General features: G+C 43.8%; 1 protein-coding gene across 1 annotated transcript; it reads right to left on the reverse strand.

Moving 5' to 3' along the window:
• Window positions 1–1,176: 1,176 nt before the first annotated feature.
• On the reverse strand, window positions 1,177–14,977 carry LOC125750736 (solute carrier family 2, facilitated glucose transporter member 4-like). The gene is made up of 11 exons (XM_049028951.1): window positions 14,637–14,977; window positions 11,147–11,242; window positions 9,328–9,488; window positions 7,756–7,880; window positions 6,815–6,930; window positions 6,358–6,520; window positions 3,675–3,862; window positions 3,458–3,562; window positions 3,043–3,144; window positions 2,499–2,702; window positions 1,177–2,198 (listed from the first exon to the last, which is right to left on the reverse strand). The coding sequence occupies exons 1-11, from the start codon at window positions 14,667–14,669 to the stop codon at window positions 1,965–1,967; spliced, it is 1,527 nt and encodes a 508-aa protein (XP_048884908.1). The 5' UTR covers window positions 14,670–14,977; the 3' UTR covers window positions 1,177–1,964.
• Between the last annotated feature and the right edge of the window lie 5,111 nt (window positions 14,978–20,088).

Below are 20,088 nucleotides of genomic sequence, written 5' to 3' on the forward strand. Positions count from 1 at the left end.
GCATATAGGACCTTCAGCTTTTCCACTGTAGAAGGAATGGCTTGGTACGTGTTGCAAGGTCTCGTGACACACAAGCTCACCCCTGAAAACAAACCCAAAATAAGCCCATTATGCGCGACCACATGGAATACAGTTTGCCCTGTTGCGTGTTTGTGGATCATTCATATAGCTGTAGCTGAGATACTAGAGCTGTCCTACAGTTTTAGCTGCTTGTATTCTTTTTGTGACAGTAACTCCTTATGGCTTTTTCCATAGACCATGGTCCTTTGTTGCACGTTTTATTACTGGATACTGATCTTTGTCGTGTGGTATTGAAAACAGTCAGAGATGCAAAATTATGACATTTGTGGAACATGACCCGGTAACCTTTTAACCACTCAAACAAAAATTAAAGCGAGTGGTGTGAAATGGTATCGATTCTAAAACCTGAGCTGACCAAATGGTTGAAAGTAGGCTGCAAGGAATTAAGGTGTGAATCAGAGGAATGGAGTAATTGTGCAACTCCCAGACCTGGGAAGCAGTCTGGATTTCACCCGCGGTTTTTAATCTCCCGCCCCAAACCACTGGGCTAATGATTTACGTTGCTTTTGAAAATATCTAAAGACCATATACCGTAATATAATGTATGGACGGTATGAAAATAACATTATGACTATGATTAGCTTTAGTGACACCAGGGAGAAACTAGTTCCCAACCATGATTTAAACCCAACCTATAATTGTCATTAATATGTGGATTCCTTTGCATGTTGAGTCTGTTGTATAAAGATTAAAGCACAACAGTGATGTAAAACCAAAGAAACACATACTTATTGTTCACATGGTTTGTACCATGATTTACTCTTTGCTAATTCCCGCTAGCAAGACTGCAGTGTCGGGGGAATTACTAACACGGGTTGTCAACTTTGGTCAGCTGGCTGGAGTGAGATTTTTTAATTTGAGACAAATCTGCATACAAATGCACACTCGTTTACATATGCGTGACGGTTTTGGCTTCCTCATGGATAGTCTGTAGGGTTTGCTTTTGATGTTGGCTAATTTTGGGCTAATGGAATAGTATAGATTTGCAGTAAGATTTCCTGCGGGAGAATCTGAAAGTGTGAGTGTCATGCCTGACGCGTGAGAGCTGGCTACCCCGCTAATGGTTGCTGCAAAGCCATATGAAGAATACGACACTATCTTAACACACTTTATATAAATTACAGTACAAACCTTCCATTCATTTAGCAATATCGCTGCAGAAACATACAGATTCCTCAGCGACTGTCACCAGGCATGCTTAACAGGTTTCGACTAAATGGGTAGTATTGCAAACCCACACCGTCCATTTCTGTTGGCAATACCTGAATGGTTACAATCATGCTTAGTGTGGACATCTGCTCAAAAAGGAATCACTCATTGTAAAAATTACTGGGTTGTAGGAAACATTATAGATCATTGTGCTTTTGCACACGCACACACACACACACACACACACGTATCTACGGTAAGTATGAAGCTTTTTGTTGTGTGTGTTTTAGAAATGAACCGTATTCCAGCAGTGTAGGCATGAAGGTAATATCTGATGTGATTTTCCCACTGGGTAGCTCAAGCCAATCGGACACGGGGGGGGGGCATTTAGTCTGCTGCGGTTTGACCCTGGTGACTGAAGACACATCCAGACTCTTGGCTTTCAATAATTTAAATAGCGAATTCGGATGAAGCTGCAGAGTTGATCACGCCTGTGTTTTCTTTGTGGAAATAACACAGGGAGACTGTCTCTGCTACCTAGAGTATAAAGTGCAGGAATTTCACAGACGTGCATGTTACCATAACATCTAAAAGCCCTGTTATCTTATTGCACATAATGCCACTGTCACCTCCCCATCCATCACCCAACATCTTCTCAGGCTGCATGGTCCAGACTCCCCTTCTTAATCCCTCTCTCTCTTCCTACAACATCCCCTCCTCATCTTCCCGCACCATCAGTTGAGGGTGTCCTGGCCCAGGTACTCCAGCTCGGTGCTGGCCTTGGCCAGATCCACGTCCATGTCCACGTCCATGTCCAGGCCCATCAAGTTCGTGGGGTGGCGCTGGAAGCCGGCGGAGATCTGATCGAAGGTTTTGCCTCGAGTCTCTGGCACTTTGAAGAAGGTGAACAGTAGAAAGAAGAGGAGGAGAACCGCGAAGATCAGGAACACATAGGGGCCAGAGAGGTTCTGTGGAGGGAAAGGAATCTGGTGGGTTGTTTGCATGAATTACAGTGTCAAAGATACCGGGTTACAGATGAATCATTCACTCAAAAGAGCCTATTATAGAAGTGGCTACTATGAAATTCAGATATTAAAGAGGGTTTGGAGAGAAAACTACAGCCAATATTGTTGCTGGTTTTTAAATGCGAATCAACAGCAGTGTGATGATGTAAATGTGTTATCGGGATCTGCTGCCATGGGTTAAATGTTTCATCATGGTCCAGGCAGCCCAATAGCCACCGCCAGGCCAGTCCACATCCCACTCACAGCTATGTACTGGAAACCCATGCCGATGATGAAGTTGGCAGTCCAGTTGGAGAAGCCAGCTATGGCCATGGCGGCAGGCCGGGGCCCTTGGGAGAAGAGCTCGGCCACAAAGAACCAGGGTATGGGTCCCGGGCCGACCTCAAAGAAAGCCACAAACCCGAAGATGGACAGCATGCTGATGTAGCTCATCCAGGCCACTGTGTCCTACCAGAATGACACAAGGGAAACATCGCAGGGATGATGGCAGAAAATGCATTTTAAAGTTGGGTAAGATGAGTAAGAAACAAGCATGTGATTCATAAACGTCTGAACTTCAGCAACATCAGTGGAACAAATGCCAACATTGGCCTGATCTCAACTGTCTCAGCTAAACACTGTCAGAACCAAAAGCTGCTTTACCAGACCATGATCCCTTTCCTGGATTTTCTGCTTTCCCATCTTAATTTATATAAAGTATATTGCCGTTCTTTCTTTTTAAATTATCACAGTCAAAGTGACTAGCTGCGTAAAAGCTGCTTGTGCTTGATTGATTGACTGAACTGACCAACAGAGCGAGAGCCACAGTCATGACGATGGCGCAGCCACACATGCCAGCCAATCCCAGCATGTGAAGTGTCCGGCGGCCCATCCTCTCCACCAAGAAGAGCTGTTCATTGGATGAGAAAAAAGAGGCAGGTCAGAATGAAGCATCGAAGCGTGCACTTTATCCTGGCCTTTTTATTTATCTCTGGTTTAATTTTACTTCTCTTATCTTTATCGAGAAACTCATTATAATAAAAGAAAATACATTTAGCTCAAAATCTGTTCCCTTTAAAACTAATTAAGAGAAAAAAAATCATTGAATTACTGCCCATTTTAGAAAAGCTTGCATGTCGATTTAAGTTCTCACTGTACTGGGCACAGTGATGAATACCCATAATACCCTGCAGCAAACAGGACAGTGTCCAGTTCCAGCTTACCGAGACCACAGTGAAGGCACAATTGACGAGCCCGGCTCCAATCGTAGCATAGACAGGACTCTGCACGCCAGCCTTCTGGAAGATACTGGTGGAATAGTAGAATATCTGTACAATGAGAGGACAAAAACCAAGGGAGTGAAATGGAAGAAGCAGCAGCCGATAAAAGGGACCTTCTCACCAGAGTCAGATCTGCAAACGCAGAGAGCCCAGTCCTCACCGCGTTGATGCCAGACAGCTGTTGGGAGAGCTGCAGTAGGATGGCAATGATGATCGGCTGCCGGTAGACTGGAGACCGGAAGAGCTCGGCGATGGACACCTTCCTCTCCATATCCATTCGCCTCTTCTCCTCCTTCATCTCTGCCAGGATGGCCCCCACTTCCTGCCTTCCAGTCAGGCGCCGCAGGCCTGTGAAAAAATGGAAGCAAATATTCCACGGTCAACTGTTAGTGGTATTATAACAAAGTGGAAGCAACTGGGAACAAAGGCAACTCAGCCCTGAAGTGGGAGGCCATGTAAAATCACAGAGCGGGGACGACGCATGCTGAGGTGCACAGTGTGCAGAAGTCGCCGACTGTCTGCAGAGTCAATAGCCACAGACCTCCAATCTTCATGTGGCCTTCAGTTTAGCTCAAGAACAGTGCATAGAGAACCTCATGGAATGGGTTTCCATGGGTGAGCAGCTGCATCCAAGCCTTACATCACCAAGTGCAATGCAAAGCGTCGGATGCAGTGATGTAAAGAACGCTGCCACTGGACTCTAGAGCAGTGGAGATGTGCTCTCTGGAGTGACGAATCACGCTTCTCTGTCTGGCAATCTGATGGATGAGTCTGGGTTTGGCGGTTGCCAGGACACCGGTACTTGCCTGACTGCGTTGTGCCAAGTGTACAGTTTGGTGAAGGGGGGGATTATGGTGTGTGGTTGTTTTTCAGGGGTTGGCCCCTTAGTTCCAGTGAAAGGAACTCTTAATGCGGCAGCATTCAAAGCCATTTTGGATAATTCTATGCTCCCAACTTTGTGGGATCGGTTTGGGGGTGGACCCTTCCTGTTCCAACATGACTGCGCACTAGTGCACAAAGCAAGGTCCATAAGGACATGGGGCAGCGAGTCTGGTGTGGAGGAACTTGACTGGCCTGCACAGAGCCCTGACCTCAACCCAATAGAACACCTTTTTAGAATTAGACCGGAGACTGCGAGCCAGGCCTTCACATACAACATCAGTGCCTGACCTCACAAATGCTCTCCTGGAAGAATGGTCAGAAATTCCCATAAACACACTCCTACACCGTGTGGATAGCCTTCTCAGAAGAGCTGAAGCTGTTATAGCTGCAAAGGGTGGGCCAACTCCATATTAAAGCCTGTGTATTAAGAATGGGATGTCAGTAAAGTTCATGTGTATGTAAAGGCAGGTGTCTCAATACTTTTGGCAATATTGTGTACACTTGTGTATTTACCACCCCGTTTCCAAAAAGGTTGGGACACTGTGTAAAATGTACATAACAGAATAAAATTATTTACAAATCATATAAACCTATACTTAACTGAAAATAGAACAAAGACAACACGTCAAATGTTGAAACTAAGAAATTTTGTTTTATGACAATTACAGTTCTGGAAAAAATGTAAAGACCCCAGCAAAACTTTCAGTTTCATTCAGTTCTCAGTTTATGGATTTGTACGTGTGTGAAGTATATATTTTTTTGTTGCAAACACCAGTCTGGCTCTTCCCTGTGTCTTATTAATGAAGAGCTTCTTCCTTGCTTTATGGGACTTCAGTCCTGCTTCTATGAGCCTGATACAAACTGTCCTAGCAGTGCACTTCACACCACTGAATGCTTCCCATTCTATTTGAAGGTCACTTGAGGTCATCCTTCGATTTATGAGGCACTGCTGGGTAAGTTGACAGCCATCTCTAACATTAGAAAGCCGCTTCCTCCCTCTGCCTGGCTGGTTTCTGGTCGTTCCCAGTGTCTCCTGCTTCCCTTATTCTTGTGTACTGCTGTCTTAGAAACTTTGAACCTGGATGCAGCCTGTCTTGTAGTGTAGCCTTCTGCTAGCAGAACCAAGATTAAGCCAGGATTTAAAAATACAGATTTAAAAAAAATATATAGAGTGAGCTCTCAATTTTTTCCCAAAGCTATATATGCTCAATTTGAATTTTATGCAAGCAACGCATTTCAAAAAAGTTGGGACAGTGGCAGCAAAAGACTGGAAAAGCTGTGTGATGCTAAAACAAAACACCTGGTTGAATATGTCACAACTAATTAGGGTAACTGGCATCAGGTCAGTAAGATGACTGGGTATAAAAAGAGCCTCCCAGAGAGGCGGAGTCTCTGTGGCAGTGAAGATGGGGAGAGGTTCACCACGCTGTGAAAGACTGCGCACGCAACAATTTAAGAAAAATGTTCCTCAACGTAATTTTGCAAAGAATTTGGAAAATCTCGGTATGCAAGGGAGAAGGCCGAAAACCAATACTGGATAACCGTGATCTTCAGGTCCTCAGGCAGCACTGAATTAAAAACAGACACAGTTCTGTAATGGAAATCACTGCGTCATTTAAGGCGGACTGAGGCATTTAAGATGGACTGAAAACTGTCCTGTCGTCTGACATATCAAAATTTCAAATTGTTTTTGGAAATCGTGGACACTGCGTTCTCCAAGCTGAAGAGGAGAGGAACCATCCAAGCTTATCAGCGGGTAGCAGACAGCCACCTTCCGCGATGGTGTGGGGGTGCATCAATACCCACACCTAGTGTGCTGATCTGGGGAGGCACCGTTAATGCCGAACGATATATAAGCTTCAGAGCAAAATACGCTGCCACCCAGACAAGGTCTCTTTCAGAGAAGGCTTTGTGTACTTCAGCATGACAATGAGGTTTGTGGTTCTCGTAATGACCCTCACCACTCTTGGCGTGGTGCTCCTGGCAGCGGATGATGTACAGGTAACGGGGACTCTCAGGGCAAAAAGGCAGCAGCGCCATCTGCAGGACGGTAGGCAGCACTGTCACCCCGAGAAGAACTGGCCACAGCTCTGGGTTACCCAGCAGAGACTCCAGACCCAGGATCTGAAGGGGGGCAGCGGATAGAGGAGGGAGTGGGACGAGAGGGATGGGTCATGACAGGCTATGCGATTATCCTGATTTTTTAAAATAGTTACAAGAATCAGATAGTTTCATGGAGGCGTCGAAGTCAACTTTATTATCGCCGTGCACCTGCACACCGAAATGAGGCTCTCTTATTGCAAGCATCACACACAGTAATAATCATTATATCCCCATAATGTCTTCATGTGATCATTAAAATTATGTCCCCGCAAAGACGGATAATGAATACACAGACCCTGGTATGTAGGATTTTACCTGAGCCAGAAGTATCCCGGTAACAATCGCAAGCTGGTGCAGGGTACCCAGAGCCCCCCGCAGGCTGGTGGGCGCGATCTCCCCCACGTACATCGGCACCAACCCAGACGCCAGCCCTGAGTGGGACAGGCGTGTGTCAGAAACTGCTTTACTTGTTCTGTACAACATCAGTTAGCAAAGTAGGCTAAAGATCCCTGTATCCTAACTAGTTTAAGTACTGCGATGGTTATGCCCTTAGCAATGTAAATAATGCTTTTTTTCTGCAACAACTATGTTTTCATTTTTTCGATGATTTCATTTTGTGTACAGTATTGTGCAAAAGTCTTAGCCAATCAAAATCAGGTTTAAATGATCTTTATGTTGGTGTAAAACAATGATGTCTGTCAAAGCGTATCAGCCATTTCTAAACCTCTCCTACAGTCACCCCAGTATTTGCCGCAACCATCCAACGCACCCAAGTATTTTTGAACTTCACCACTAACACACCATGTTTGGCTATCAATACCTCTTCAAGTTATTTAGATAATTAACTAATGAAGAAATTTACCAAACACATGGGAGGGGAGGAATACCCTATACAGAGGTTTGAGAACCAATGTGGTGCCCATTTAGCCACCTAACAAGAAATCAGTAACTTTGGCAAACACATACTATTCTCTGTTGTGTTGCTATTCATTTGAATACATTTTTATCTTAAATTGAGTTTTGTTTCTAGGAAATAGACACTTGCTAATAATTCTGCACATTACTGCGTCCTGCACACACAAGGTAACAAAAGACGAGATGGTTAATTCCTAACTACTAGATTATCTACTGGAGGCCTATTGGAAAATAACTCTATCCTGAAGTTAAATCCTCACAAATACGAACCCTCCGGATATTTATAAATCCCATTTATAGGACTCTCATCTGCAGTGTTTCCTAATGACATGAGAACTTACCGCAATATGCACCAATGACGAAACGGCCAAAGATCATCATTTCAAATGATTGGCAGATCTTGGACATGCCCATCAGGGCTCCTCCAATAAAGGCCAGCAAGTTGTTGATGAGCATAGCTTTCCTCCTATCAGAACAAAGAGCAAAACATAGCTTTGAAGCCCCCTGAAAAGGTAGTGGAGGTATTTACATTATATAGCCAGTCCACTAGCCAAAAATGATACTATTAAGAACATCATCGATTCAGGTAATTAGTATAATATTAAACAAAAATATACAGATGAGGTATTGTTTAATATTGCATATGTGTTGAAGGCCATTTTCCCTAGTAATGACAGGTTTTAACCACTAGATGGGAGATGTGCACTAGACAAAAGAGTGATAACACAACTGAAGTGCATTTTATGCATGGCGCAAGTAGTAAGACAATCTCTCTTCATCACATGCAAGACTCATGGTGCTGATAGTGAGGAGGACAGCAATCAAAAATGATCACAACTAGCAGATTGTCTGACTGGCTGAGTGTAAATAATCAGCACTTAGCTGAGACATGCAGTACCAGGCATAGCTCAAATTATAGCACTCATTGTGTCCTCTGCCTGCCTGGTCCTGATGACAGTTTGAGGATTTGGAAGGCAAGAGGGAGGTGGGGCAAAGTGGCTGTCTCACTATGGATCCCCTTTCAGCCTGAGTACACCAGGCTTTGGTCCAGTTTAGGTCCTGGCTCAAATTACCATGACAAACTGAGTCGACTCAGTCATCGACAGCCATGCTGTTACTTTTCCAATAGCTACTGATACCTACTGAGCCGGGTAGCACTACATTGTCTAAGTTTGATCTCTAATGAGTGTGGGGGTGGTGTTTGGCTGAGCGAGCTAATGATCAGAAGGTCACTGGTTCAAATCCCAAGGCCAACAGAGTGATGTCATCACTGGGTCCATAAGTAAGGCCCTTAATCCCATCGCCCCAGGGACTGGGTGACCCTCAGCTGTATGCTGCTTTGGATGAAAGTGACTGCTAAGTAAAACATACACCAGCAGTCAGAAGTTTTTTCCACACACTGAGATTTTCTGCTCGTAGCTTTGCATGTCACTCACTTAACGTTTACAAAAATATACTCAATATTCTTTGCCAACAAATAAATTGACAATATCTATTAGCAAGAAAATGTCATAATGATTCATCAAAGTGACCTTTGCACAATTGCAATAGCAAAGAAAATTTGAGGCATGCTTTCTATAAGGGACATTAAATACTGGCCTGTTTCATGGGATAAAACCGTTAACTAGTACATTAAAGGTTACAGGACAGCCTAGAATTAGACCACACGACCACACAATCAGTTAACAGGATGTCAGACAGGATGTCAGACATGCGGTGTTACATAATCTTTCCATGCTATAAAACAAAGTTGTTTTATCTTGATTTAAATTGTTCACTCAACTTTCCAGTGCTTAACAAGGATGGAAAAAAATAAATGGAAACGTGGTGAAAAGCCTTGGTGTGAGATACCATTGACTGGTGGGGTATGTGTGTGGCCAAACGCATTTTCACCTCCCCCAGATGCCTGGTACCTGCCAAGCCATTCAGAGATGAAGCCCACGAAGAAGGAGGAGAGCATGCCCCCCACGGAGAAGATGGCCACCGAGAGGGACCAGAGGGAGGTGAGTGTGGCATGGGGAATGGGTGCCTCGTACCGGTGGATCCATGTTGAGTTGTAGTCCTGCTCAATTATCTGTGTGAGGGACACAGGCAAGACACTACATAAAGACACCAGAAGTGCACAGGGGGACACATGTAGACATTGTCCTACAAAACAGTGACTGAATTCCATAGGAGACTCCCTTTTCTGCATATTAAAATCTGTCTTTGGTGATACTTATTTAACTATGGCTTTACATTGAGATTTATTACTGTAAGCAAGGGTAAAGAGTCAGGGGACATGGTGGGGGGGGGGGGGGGGTGATGTGTATTTAATATGTAATTTGGCTTTCCTATGTAATTTGTGTCCTCCCCTCAAAATCCGTCTCTCTCCCACGACCTTGACGCGGATTTTTATTCAGGGTTCGCTGTGCACTGTATGCCAGCCCATGACAGCTTGTTAACACATCAGGATGTTTCACGTTGTGGGAGAGACTGGTAAAACTGAGCTGTGTGCCTTGGAACGGAAGGAAATACCCAGTGTCCCAGGGGAATCCCACACAAATACCGGGGGAGTTTTCAAATGAGTCATTCAGTCATGAACTTCTGTGTGCAGGCAGTTACAAAAATGGCGATAAAAATACCTGTTTACTCATCGTTCACGGTACATCATTATATTAGCACTTTTTTTCCAAAGTGACATAATGTTTTGACCATTTTAAATTTGTAGATGTTTGGCTTTTGAATATAAAAATCCCTCATCTGACTTATCATGCTACGAAGTTATTCCTTAACCACAGTATTATCGAGTAAAGTTAATTATATATTTTTTTGTCCATCCACCAACATTCACATGGATCAGCACGAGGACACACTCGCCTCCATACGTCACCCTCAGAACGCGAGACTGACCCCCTTCCGTCTCTGGTCCCCACCGTCTGTGTCGACATATGAACCCTGAGTGAACTTTATGGGTCCCACCCCAGAAATAGCCCTCTTTTCCCATGACACTAGGAACAAGGCCTTTCTGCCACCTCCGGTTGCAGTCCTGGCTGTGGCAGTCGCCCAAGTTGGGGGCTTGCAGGGCAGGGAGGGGCACGTTTGCTGAAAAGCGGAGACTTGGGTTTCTTGAGGCATACTAACAGTACTGAAATTCTCATGTCCCAAAGTGACTTTAATCTTGTCTAGTCTTTTCACCTGACAATTCCTCGCTATCGCCGGCAAACCCCAGGGAATGCACCTGTGACATTTAGTGGCCTGTTGTATGACTGTCTGTGGGTTATTACAGTTGATCGTAGCGCTGTGCTATTAACAGAAACAGCTGCTGCCAGTCAGCTCTGCGCCACTGACAAGCGCTGCACTCTGCATGTGTGACTGAAAGCTGTACTTGAAAATCACACTCTGAGATCAAACTTGAGTCATATCAAAATCCTGAGTAATACTATTTCAAAACAAAGGTATGCATCTGCTGCCATTGATAGATCGGTCATAAATTCATCAATTACTGATACGTCGCCAAACTTATATTTACACTCTTTATTTATGCATTACAGCCACATCCAATGTGCTACATGATTTTTTTTTTCATGGTTCACTTTATTCACCATTTATCTACATCAGGTTCCCCAATTCTGGTCCTGGGGGAGGGGCAGAATCCAACCCAGTTTTCAGTCCTCCATGCAGGTTCTCCAGGACTGGTGTTGGGGAACCTGAGATACAAGTTCAGAGAGGGTGTTTTAAAGGAGACCTCACCTTCTGAGGAGCATTGATGACTCCGATGTTGTAGCCGAACTGAAGAGATCCCAGAACCGCAGTAAACACTGAGAGAGCAAGGGTTCTAGTCACAGTCTGGGGGGGGGGAGTGGAAAAAAAATATATGTTGCAGCGTTCCCTTTGAGCAAGCTCAACATCAACACCAGTCTTCAACTCTGCATCTCTTCAGCTCAACACACAGTGACCGACATCGAGGTGAACAGCGTGTCCCCTGAATTGTTCTGGCTGATCAGGCTACTTTGTCCTGAGTACTCAGATAAATTCACATGGATCATCGGGGAAGACGTGACCACAATTGCCTGGAGTCTCATGGGAAGCTGTTAATACATCCTATGACAACCGAATATTAAAGCTGTGCATAGAGAGGCAAACTTCGCATCGTTCCACATCCAGAATAGCTCCGATAGCGTTTATTCTTCTACATCGACCAATTTGTCTGGTGAATTGGCATAGTCTCCGCAATATTTTTTGCGCACATGTGCCTCAATATCTGATGCATGACCCTGTCTGGAACAAATTTGCACCTTCACATTAACAGGCTCAAACACATCCTGAAAGTCTCTCCTTAACATCACATACCGATACTCATTCACTACTCATATGATATTATCACGTCCGTCAAAAATGTACAGGTTGCATAAAGTCGAAAAGTTTTCAGTTGCTCCTCAGGCTTCATGGAGGACGATTTGGTTACTCTAGAGATCTTCACATTCTTCTCACACAAGGCTTTTTTCCTTCAGGATAGAATGTGTCGAAACAATAAAATGCTCTCATGTGCCCCTGTGTGCTATATTTAAAGGTGACGGTAATGAGGAAGCGACCCTTAAAATGGCCCCCCCTGTGCACAGGGCGCCTGGACTCTATGTTCTCTTCTTCTGTCAGGCTGCCCATGTCCATTTCCACGCAGACAGACACAGTCCCAAGAGATGAGACCTACTTCAGCTAATCTAATTTCATTTTTAAATTATCTCTGCACTAAATGTGTTTTTCAATCAAAGTTGTTGCTAATGCCACTTTGTTAGCATCCTGGATTTCTCTCAGGAATGATATCGCCAATCGATAGTCACTGTCTCAGCTCTGATTGGCAGACTAGCGTAGCCCAAACGGTCATTAACCTATTAAGGCAGTGAACATTCTTCAAAGCTGCACTGACAATAGGCATCGTCGACTTTACCTTAAATGTAGATCGTGGCATCGAAATTACTCACTCCATGAAAAATAAACTAGCGGTTCTAAGTAACACCCACTTAAATCATGAAAGTAATTTTCCACTTTGAATCAAGTCACTGTCTGGCTCACAGTCAAGGGAAATATTATTTTAGAGTTGATGCTATTATGATTTAAAGGTTGATGTTGTCCAATGCAGCCTGTAAATCCTGTTTGTCAGCTTCCATCGTATGATCTTGAGTAAATATGTATCATCACATCCAATCCTAATTCGGATGTCCTCGTGGCCACGCCCGCTTAGATTTTATTTTATTGGCGAGAAAAACACTACACTCCTGGCCTTGGTGAATGATGGACTCTGAGTTACCTCACTGGGGGGAGGGGGACTCTCACATCCGGTCCAAATCCCGTTTGACTTTACCTGCTGCAGGTGTGGTCATCCTTCAGTCAATCATTCACACCTGCAGTTCACCTGGGAATCCTGTTCATCTAATCAGCATTCATTTCTCTTCACCTCTTTCTTATTTCTCATTTGTTTCTGAATGCTCGATTTCTTGCACCTTTTGGTTTATCTGTTCTGGTTTAGTTGGTGGGTTATTCTCTGGTTTCTTCTCTAGCGTTGCATTCTGGATTCCATATGCTGCTCTCCTGACCCTGCCGTCGGTGTCATCCTCGGTCATTCCTTACCTACTCCATTCAATCTAGCTGTCTCATCTGCCCCAGTCAGCAATCCTGTCCTCACTAATAACGCAGAGACTGACTTGTAATGACGAAAACCCAGAACACCTGGGATCACATGTGCACACAGCTGTGGGGCACGTTTATTTCTCAGTGCCAATGTCCCATTGTTTTGAAATATTCTATTTCTCTTCATTGCGCACTTATTTTACTTACTTACTTTATTTTCACTTAGCCAGAGACTTCGTCAAACATCCATTAAGATTACTCTGCAAACACGACCTGGAGCTCGACGTTGTGAAACAAAGCAAGACCATTTCAGGTTTGAGAACCAGTGGTAGTACCATCACCATCTTTAGGAAAATAGGGGATGTGACTGCTACTGCTCGTCATGTATGATGGGGGTCTACATATGTTGTGCACTTAGTCACTCCCACTTTGTCATAGATAGGAATAATGTGTCCTAACTAGTGCACTTTAGGAGAGACAAGACCCAAGGACAGCTATGAACACCTTTCTGTCTCATTTTAGCTCATAGGTGTCTTTACTTACACAAAAAGGGCAGAAGGAAAAATTATTGGTTCTAGTTGCTTGGACCCACCTCCTCTACAATCTGATTGGTTATCTTTGTGAACCAATCATGTTTCCTTTTACGTCTTTCCATTTTTCCTCAGAACATTTTTGGGTAAGTAAAGGTCCCACTAGTCTCATTTCAGCGTGATGTTTGGTCACCCTGCAGTAGGATAGAATGATATTTCCCCTCTTTTCCTTTTACAGGCCAGGATAGTAATAATGCTCTGTCTGTCCTTCTTTATCTATCTATCTATCTATCTATCTATCTATCGCTCTCAAAATAAAAATATTTTGTCTTATCCCCAGGGGCACTGGAAGAAGGGAAAGTTAGGATGATTCCAAGGGCCCATGAGAGTCGGGGGCCCTAAAATAACTGGAGCATAACTGGATTGGTCTAGGTTGCCTGCCTGACATGATATGCTTTCATGGGGCCCAAAATGTCCAGCAGCAGGCCTACCGATCACTGACTGAAATCCACCGCACAGCCCTCACCTCTGAGCAGGTCTAGTAATGGAGCCCAACCGTAGGGCTCGAGCAACATGGAAGACGAAGTGATCCGACACAATTCAAAGACATGCACGAGTAAATAAAGATGAAAAATAAACTTTGACGAATAGAAATTTTAGCCGCTTTAGTTGTTTTCTTATGTATACATTCATGCTAAAGAAGCAGTTGACAGTTCTTAATCTTTGCATGGAAACGTCAATCTCACAATTTAAGGAACAGCCCTAGGTTTCCACGGTAACAACAGTTCTTCAATCAAAAAGTATGATTCAATGTCCATGCTACTTGCAGCCCATTTATAGCTAATAATAATTGTAATAGACTAATAATTGTTAAAATTATTGAATATGGATGCAAGGTTACATATGCTTAAGATTATGCAAGTTCGATTAGGATGAATACATTTGGGCTGTACATTTTCCATTACACTTCCATTGTGAGTAAACAGAATATTTTGTCAAGATGGTCAGGTAAGGCTGCATCAGTAATATTTACAGTTAAGACCAGACAGGCTGAAATATTTATATACGAAAGACACTGGCGTTACCTCCCCTCCTAGCTGCTGAAAGCCAGCCGGCATATCTCTGACAGCGTGATAGACTGGGTTTAATCCTGGTCCCGTCTCGCAGATCCTGGGGAGGACGATGAAAGCCTGTCAACCCGCAAACAGTCCAAGCCCAGTAAGGACTGATCCCACTGAAATGCCACTGAAATCTCAGCAGGGTCTGCGGATGCAAATAGGGAAAACGCTAAATGCAATCAGGTGTGAGGCGCAAAGTAAAGGACAAGTTTGATCATTACTGTTAGAAGTTACGCCTCCCCATCGGAGTGCATAGAAAGCCCGATCGGTCTCAATAGAAAGACACACGCGTTAAACACACCCCTGGCTCTGCTGATATTTTTTAAAGGTAGGAGGGAGGGAAAGAGGGAGGGAAGCGGGGAGGGACGGAGCGCGTTGGACCTCCTCACTCGTTCCTGGTCTTAAAACAGAGGTCGTCTGCAGGAGGTAAAACGATAACGGATCGGGTGCTTCGACCTTGTCTGTCCTTGGTAAAGAGGGAAGAAAATTTCCTGAATCTCTGGAGTACGACTGACAGACTTATTTTTTTAGAAAATGTACTTTCAGTACTCGTTTGCAAACGAGCCTGTGAAAAGTTTGAATTTGCAAAAAGAGTAGCTTTTTGTTAAATAAGAAATAGCTGTATGAATGTTAAGACCAAATACAGGTCGAAGAAACGTTTAACTGGTTTATCTGCTAAAATAACCAGAAAATTTATGAACATTTAAGTTAAAACAGTATTTGTAAAGTTAACAAATAAAGGTGATTCCTACCAGGGACCAGCTTCACAAGGTCATTTCTGCTGCTGGTTCGTGTTGTCATCCGTGTTTTCTTTTTTTGCATGTTTAATTTTGACACCTTTGAATGACTTTACAGCGTGGAGGTCAGGAGAAATGTAGGAAAAGTCATTTTGAACCAGTTTCAAACTGGTTTTTTGTACTGCTGAACTGGTCTGAATTATTCACAAATAGATCTTAGTCGCTTTTGTTTGGAAATTGTAGATGTAATAAAAAGTCATACAGGCCAGTTCAGCTAGGAAAAGCCCTTGTTGAAACCGATTAATAATGATTTTACTTGTAATTACCCATTGCATTGTGTAATGTTAATACTGGGATTCTGCGAGGTACTATTGGCGAACTAAGGAAACTGAAGTAACCAATTTTGCGGAATGGAGCTGTAGAGGGGAGTGAGCGGAGCGATTTAGGCTGACTGGTAATGTCCACCCCTCTTAAGCCATGACTTGACGTTTCTGGAAGCCGGGGGGTGCGTGTAGCCTGCGCAGGTGGCCATTGTCTGTCTTTTTAGCGCGTCGTAAATCCCTGGCTATTTTGGGATGCATGCCAAAGAGGTCAGCCTGTCGGAGAGCCTGCGAGGGCTGACGCCCCCATGTTCCATATGTAAATCCCACTCCAGCACAACAGGTGGTCCTTAGATGTGGAATATACCACTTCAGTCCTTTAACTGGGCTGAGAGTGGCCACGTGGGCAGGGAACAGCAGGGTTGGGCTCTTAAAAGAGTTATTAATAGGAAGATTGTTGAAGGTTGTCCGCTGGCCCGGTGTAGAATATGTGAAGAACGTAATGGAAACGCCCACCCGTCCTGTTGGTCAAATAACCCAGCGTCTCCCCGAGCCGACTGATAACCAAGACGCTGATTGAGAAAGAGCGGCTGAACCTGATACCAGCTGCCAGAGTCATGCCAGAGTCATGTGTGGTTCACGCTAAATAGAGGGAAACTTGATCTCAATTGAACGGGCCGCCCCGGGTGTGAGGGCCGTGGCTTAAAGAAGCAGCGGCCATTAGCTGAATAACGGACGACACCGTCAGGTACAGCAAGCCCCCCCCCCCAAAGAGTTACCCAGGTGTGTAAGAAGCACTGCATATGAATTACATCGTTTATCCAGTATTCCGGTTCTATTATTAATGCACATACTGAAGACGTGAATTATATTTCCATTATATGCATTACTCCATCTATCCATTCATCCATCCATTTTACATACCCGCTTGTCATATGCCAGGTCGAATATAAATAAATATGTTGCGCATAACAATAATCGCTTGCCATTAATCACACAGCAAAATTTATATATATATGTGTAAGATACATATATAAACGTATATTTAAGACTCAACACTGAGAAACTACAAGCGAGCCTGAACTGTGTCTGGAAAAATTGCAGTTGGCAGTAACTTCCCCTTTGACAGCCCCAGAAGAATGTTCTTATATACTCATGAGTCAGGGGGCAAAAAGTCAGAGGGAGTCGACGCATGTTGTTTGCGGAAACTTCTCTCTTTGAAACCCGACGATCATCATTTTTATGCTTCAAATGAGGCTTTCTTCTTTTTTTGTGTAATGTGATATTTGTACAGGTGTTTGTATTTATTAAAGAAGCTTCTCACCATTTTCAGACCACCTCCTTTGGGGAGAGAAAGCCTGGTGTTAGTTTTAGTTGTATTGTATTGTTACAGTTTTGTTTTCTATAGTTTTAGAGCATTTCTCAAATGACAACATTTGCAAAACAACAAGTGTGATCCCCACACCGTAATGCCACTTGTGCACAGCAGAACGTCATTTCTCATTGTTTCACACAAATTTCAAAATGTTTTAGTACATATATGCAAATGGTTTTGTACAATTGTCATCATTTGGTACAATTTTCAGTTGCTTTAGTCTTATTGGTCAAAATAGATTACGTCGTTTCCTGTCATAATAATTTTGCACCCAGAAATATGATTCATGTTAGCCACCACATGCAAACCAGTTAACCAAGCTGTGAAAATGATATATTCCATAAATATTTCCATTGGTGCGTTTGGTGCGTTTTTGGTTCCCACAGAACATTATTTTATAATAATCGATACTTTATTGATCCCCGTGGGGAAATTGTCTTTACGCTTCCCTCAGCTTACTCTTTTTCGTAGAGTAAGTTGTCCGTGAAGGTCAGCCACCCGTAGCGGCGCCCAGGGAGCTGGGGGTAAGGGCCTTGCTCAAGGACCTGCAGACACGTTGAGGCTGGGTTTGAACGTTAAGTATGTTTCACGAAAGCAGAAAGGCAATTAAAAAATACTGTTTTAGAAAATTCACATGGCTTAGCTCGCCCCCTTCTGGTCCCTGCATGCCATTGCAACATTTTGGGTTGATTTTACTTTGGCCCAGGAACTCTCTGTTATGTACTGTCTGTCATGTCTGCCTGACCCTCCTGTTTTCTCCCCTGGGAGTGGTCTAACTAGCCGCTTGTTGGCACCTTGCCTGCTCCCACTTCCTCTGTTCCCTTGGGTACGACAGAATTACCAATCTCAGCAATGGAGGAGGATCCCAGAGAGTTGCTCTGCATCTGGACTACTCCTCCAGTGTGGATGCCCCACAGAGTCTCTGTCGATGGGGATGAGACCCTTGCCTCGGATCAGATTGTGTTCATCGATTCCTCCACTAGTTCTCAGGTGCTAGCAGCTGCTCTGTCAATAAAGTGACTGGACCTAGATATCCCACCCCCAGTAGAAAAGCGCTGGATATGCCCCTACCCCGGGGGCAAATTAGATTAACAGTGTTGCACAAGGGGCTAACAGTGAAATCACACTGCCAATCTCACCTGAACTGGCAAACTTCTAATCCCAGGCACAGCACCATGGCACACACCATCCCACGCAGTTTGCCCGGCCATGCACGAGTTTTAAAATTGCCTGAAATCTTCAGACTTGGGGCAATGACTTGTAACAGTCACACAATTTCACACTAGAATAGGCCATTTGTAACAATGACTGAATGATAAACTTTGTCAGAAAAGTGGAAGTCCGTTGTAAATACATGAATAAGACTGCACCCATGCAGAATGCGCGGCCGTGTGCAACATCGACGACGTTTCAATTCAAAACATTGTGCATGGCAACAGACCTCTGATTGGCTGTAGTTGATATCTACCGTTAGCAGTCGTTCAGTCTGTGATACTGACATTTCCTTTTCTGTTCGTTGTGGAGTAAATCAAAACTGAATTAAGGAATTTAACCTGCTTGTCCACAGGTAAAACAAGGTTAAAAATGAACATTAGCAAATAGAGTTTAATTCTACTCAGGGAACTTACTTGACATTTGTGTCATAAACAGGTATGTCTTCCAAAAATCTCCTGTGCTTATTGTCCCATTTCTCTCACAGAAATCCTTTCTCCCACAAGTGCATGTTTTTGATCAATCAAATACTTGTGTGTCCTCACAACCCTATCCCTGTTTAAGAAATGCACATGGAACTTGGCACGAGGGCTTACTGTTTGTCTCCATATAGTCACCAATTTAATCACAAATGATGTCATTACAAATCTGTGACTCACTGTCTACAAGGCACAAAACAAAAACTATCTGCACCTGACTTGTGATTTTTACGGAACATGAACAGGACAATTGGTCCATTGTTTTACTTGTATTGGATCATTTCCGAGAGGGATGGGCGTGTGTTTTTAGCATCTGTGTTTGATATTTGTGTGTCTGCATGTGTGTAATAAGACAGCAGGGATGGTAGTCTGACTGTAGGCCGAAACAGCGAGAAGGGCAAACCATAAGTAAAAAAGACGTAGGGAGCAAGAAACATAAATGAACGACAGAAAGTGAAAAAAGCAAAAGCATGATAGATAAAATGCTTGAGAATAGAACTTGAATGATGAAGGACAACAGTGACAAGCCAGAAATGAGCGGAAGTTAATTTAAGAGGGATGTGACCTAAACTGACAGAGCGAGAGCAGGGGGGCGGAGCCACAGTGTCCGAGCTGAGTGAGACGATTCAAAGAGGAAGAGAGTGAGAGGGCGGGAGAGGCGCAGCAAATCGAAAAAACCGAATCATCTAATACTGTGTGATGCTGCTTTAAGTACCGGAAAAATGGCAAAAATTGTTTGAAGAAGAGCCGGGGGCGAGAGACAAGAAGATGAGATCATCCTGGATTACAGTTTCTTTCACTAGTCCTGTGACATTAGCAACTGAAAGCAGCTGGCAGAAAAGGCACATCATCTGAACACTGAAATCGAAAGAACCATCTTGACTGTTTTCTCTTTAATGTTGGTTCGCGACATTTTTCTGTTATTGCGATTCTTGTGAACAAAGCGACCTTATGAAATTCTCCATTGCAGAATAAATATATTACTTTGTTAATTAAGATGTAGTGTGCCTCGCTTCCTGCTTTCCATCTCTCACGTGACTGGCTGTTCCAACCTTAGTCACTGTACCGCGGGTACGAGGCACCATAACTTTAAAAAATGACTAATTTAGCCTCACTCAATGACCCCGATTTTTCGCACCATCTCTGGTGTGTCATGAGGCTTCTGCATGTCGTGTATTGAATGGTTTCTACCTCTTCTTTCGCATTTCCCTTCACCTCCTTTGTAGTGACTGATTACCTACCTCCCCTTCCGGGTTATTAAGATATATACAAGGGAAATCGGTTCCTTTGTCTATC

Source organism: Brienomyrus brachyistius, chromosome 10 (genome assembly GCF_023856365.1).
Source record: "Brienomyrus brachyistius isolate T26 chromosome 10, BBRACH_0.4, whole genome shotgun sequence".
Lineage (NCBI taxonomy): Eukaryota > Metazoa > Chordata > Actinopteri > Osteoglossiformes > Mormyridae > Brienomyrus > Brienomyrus brachyistius.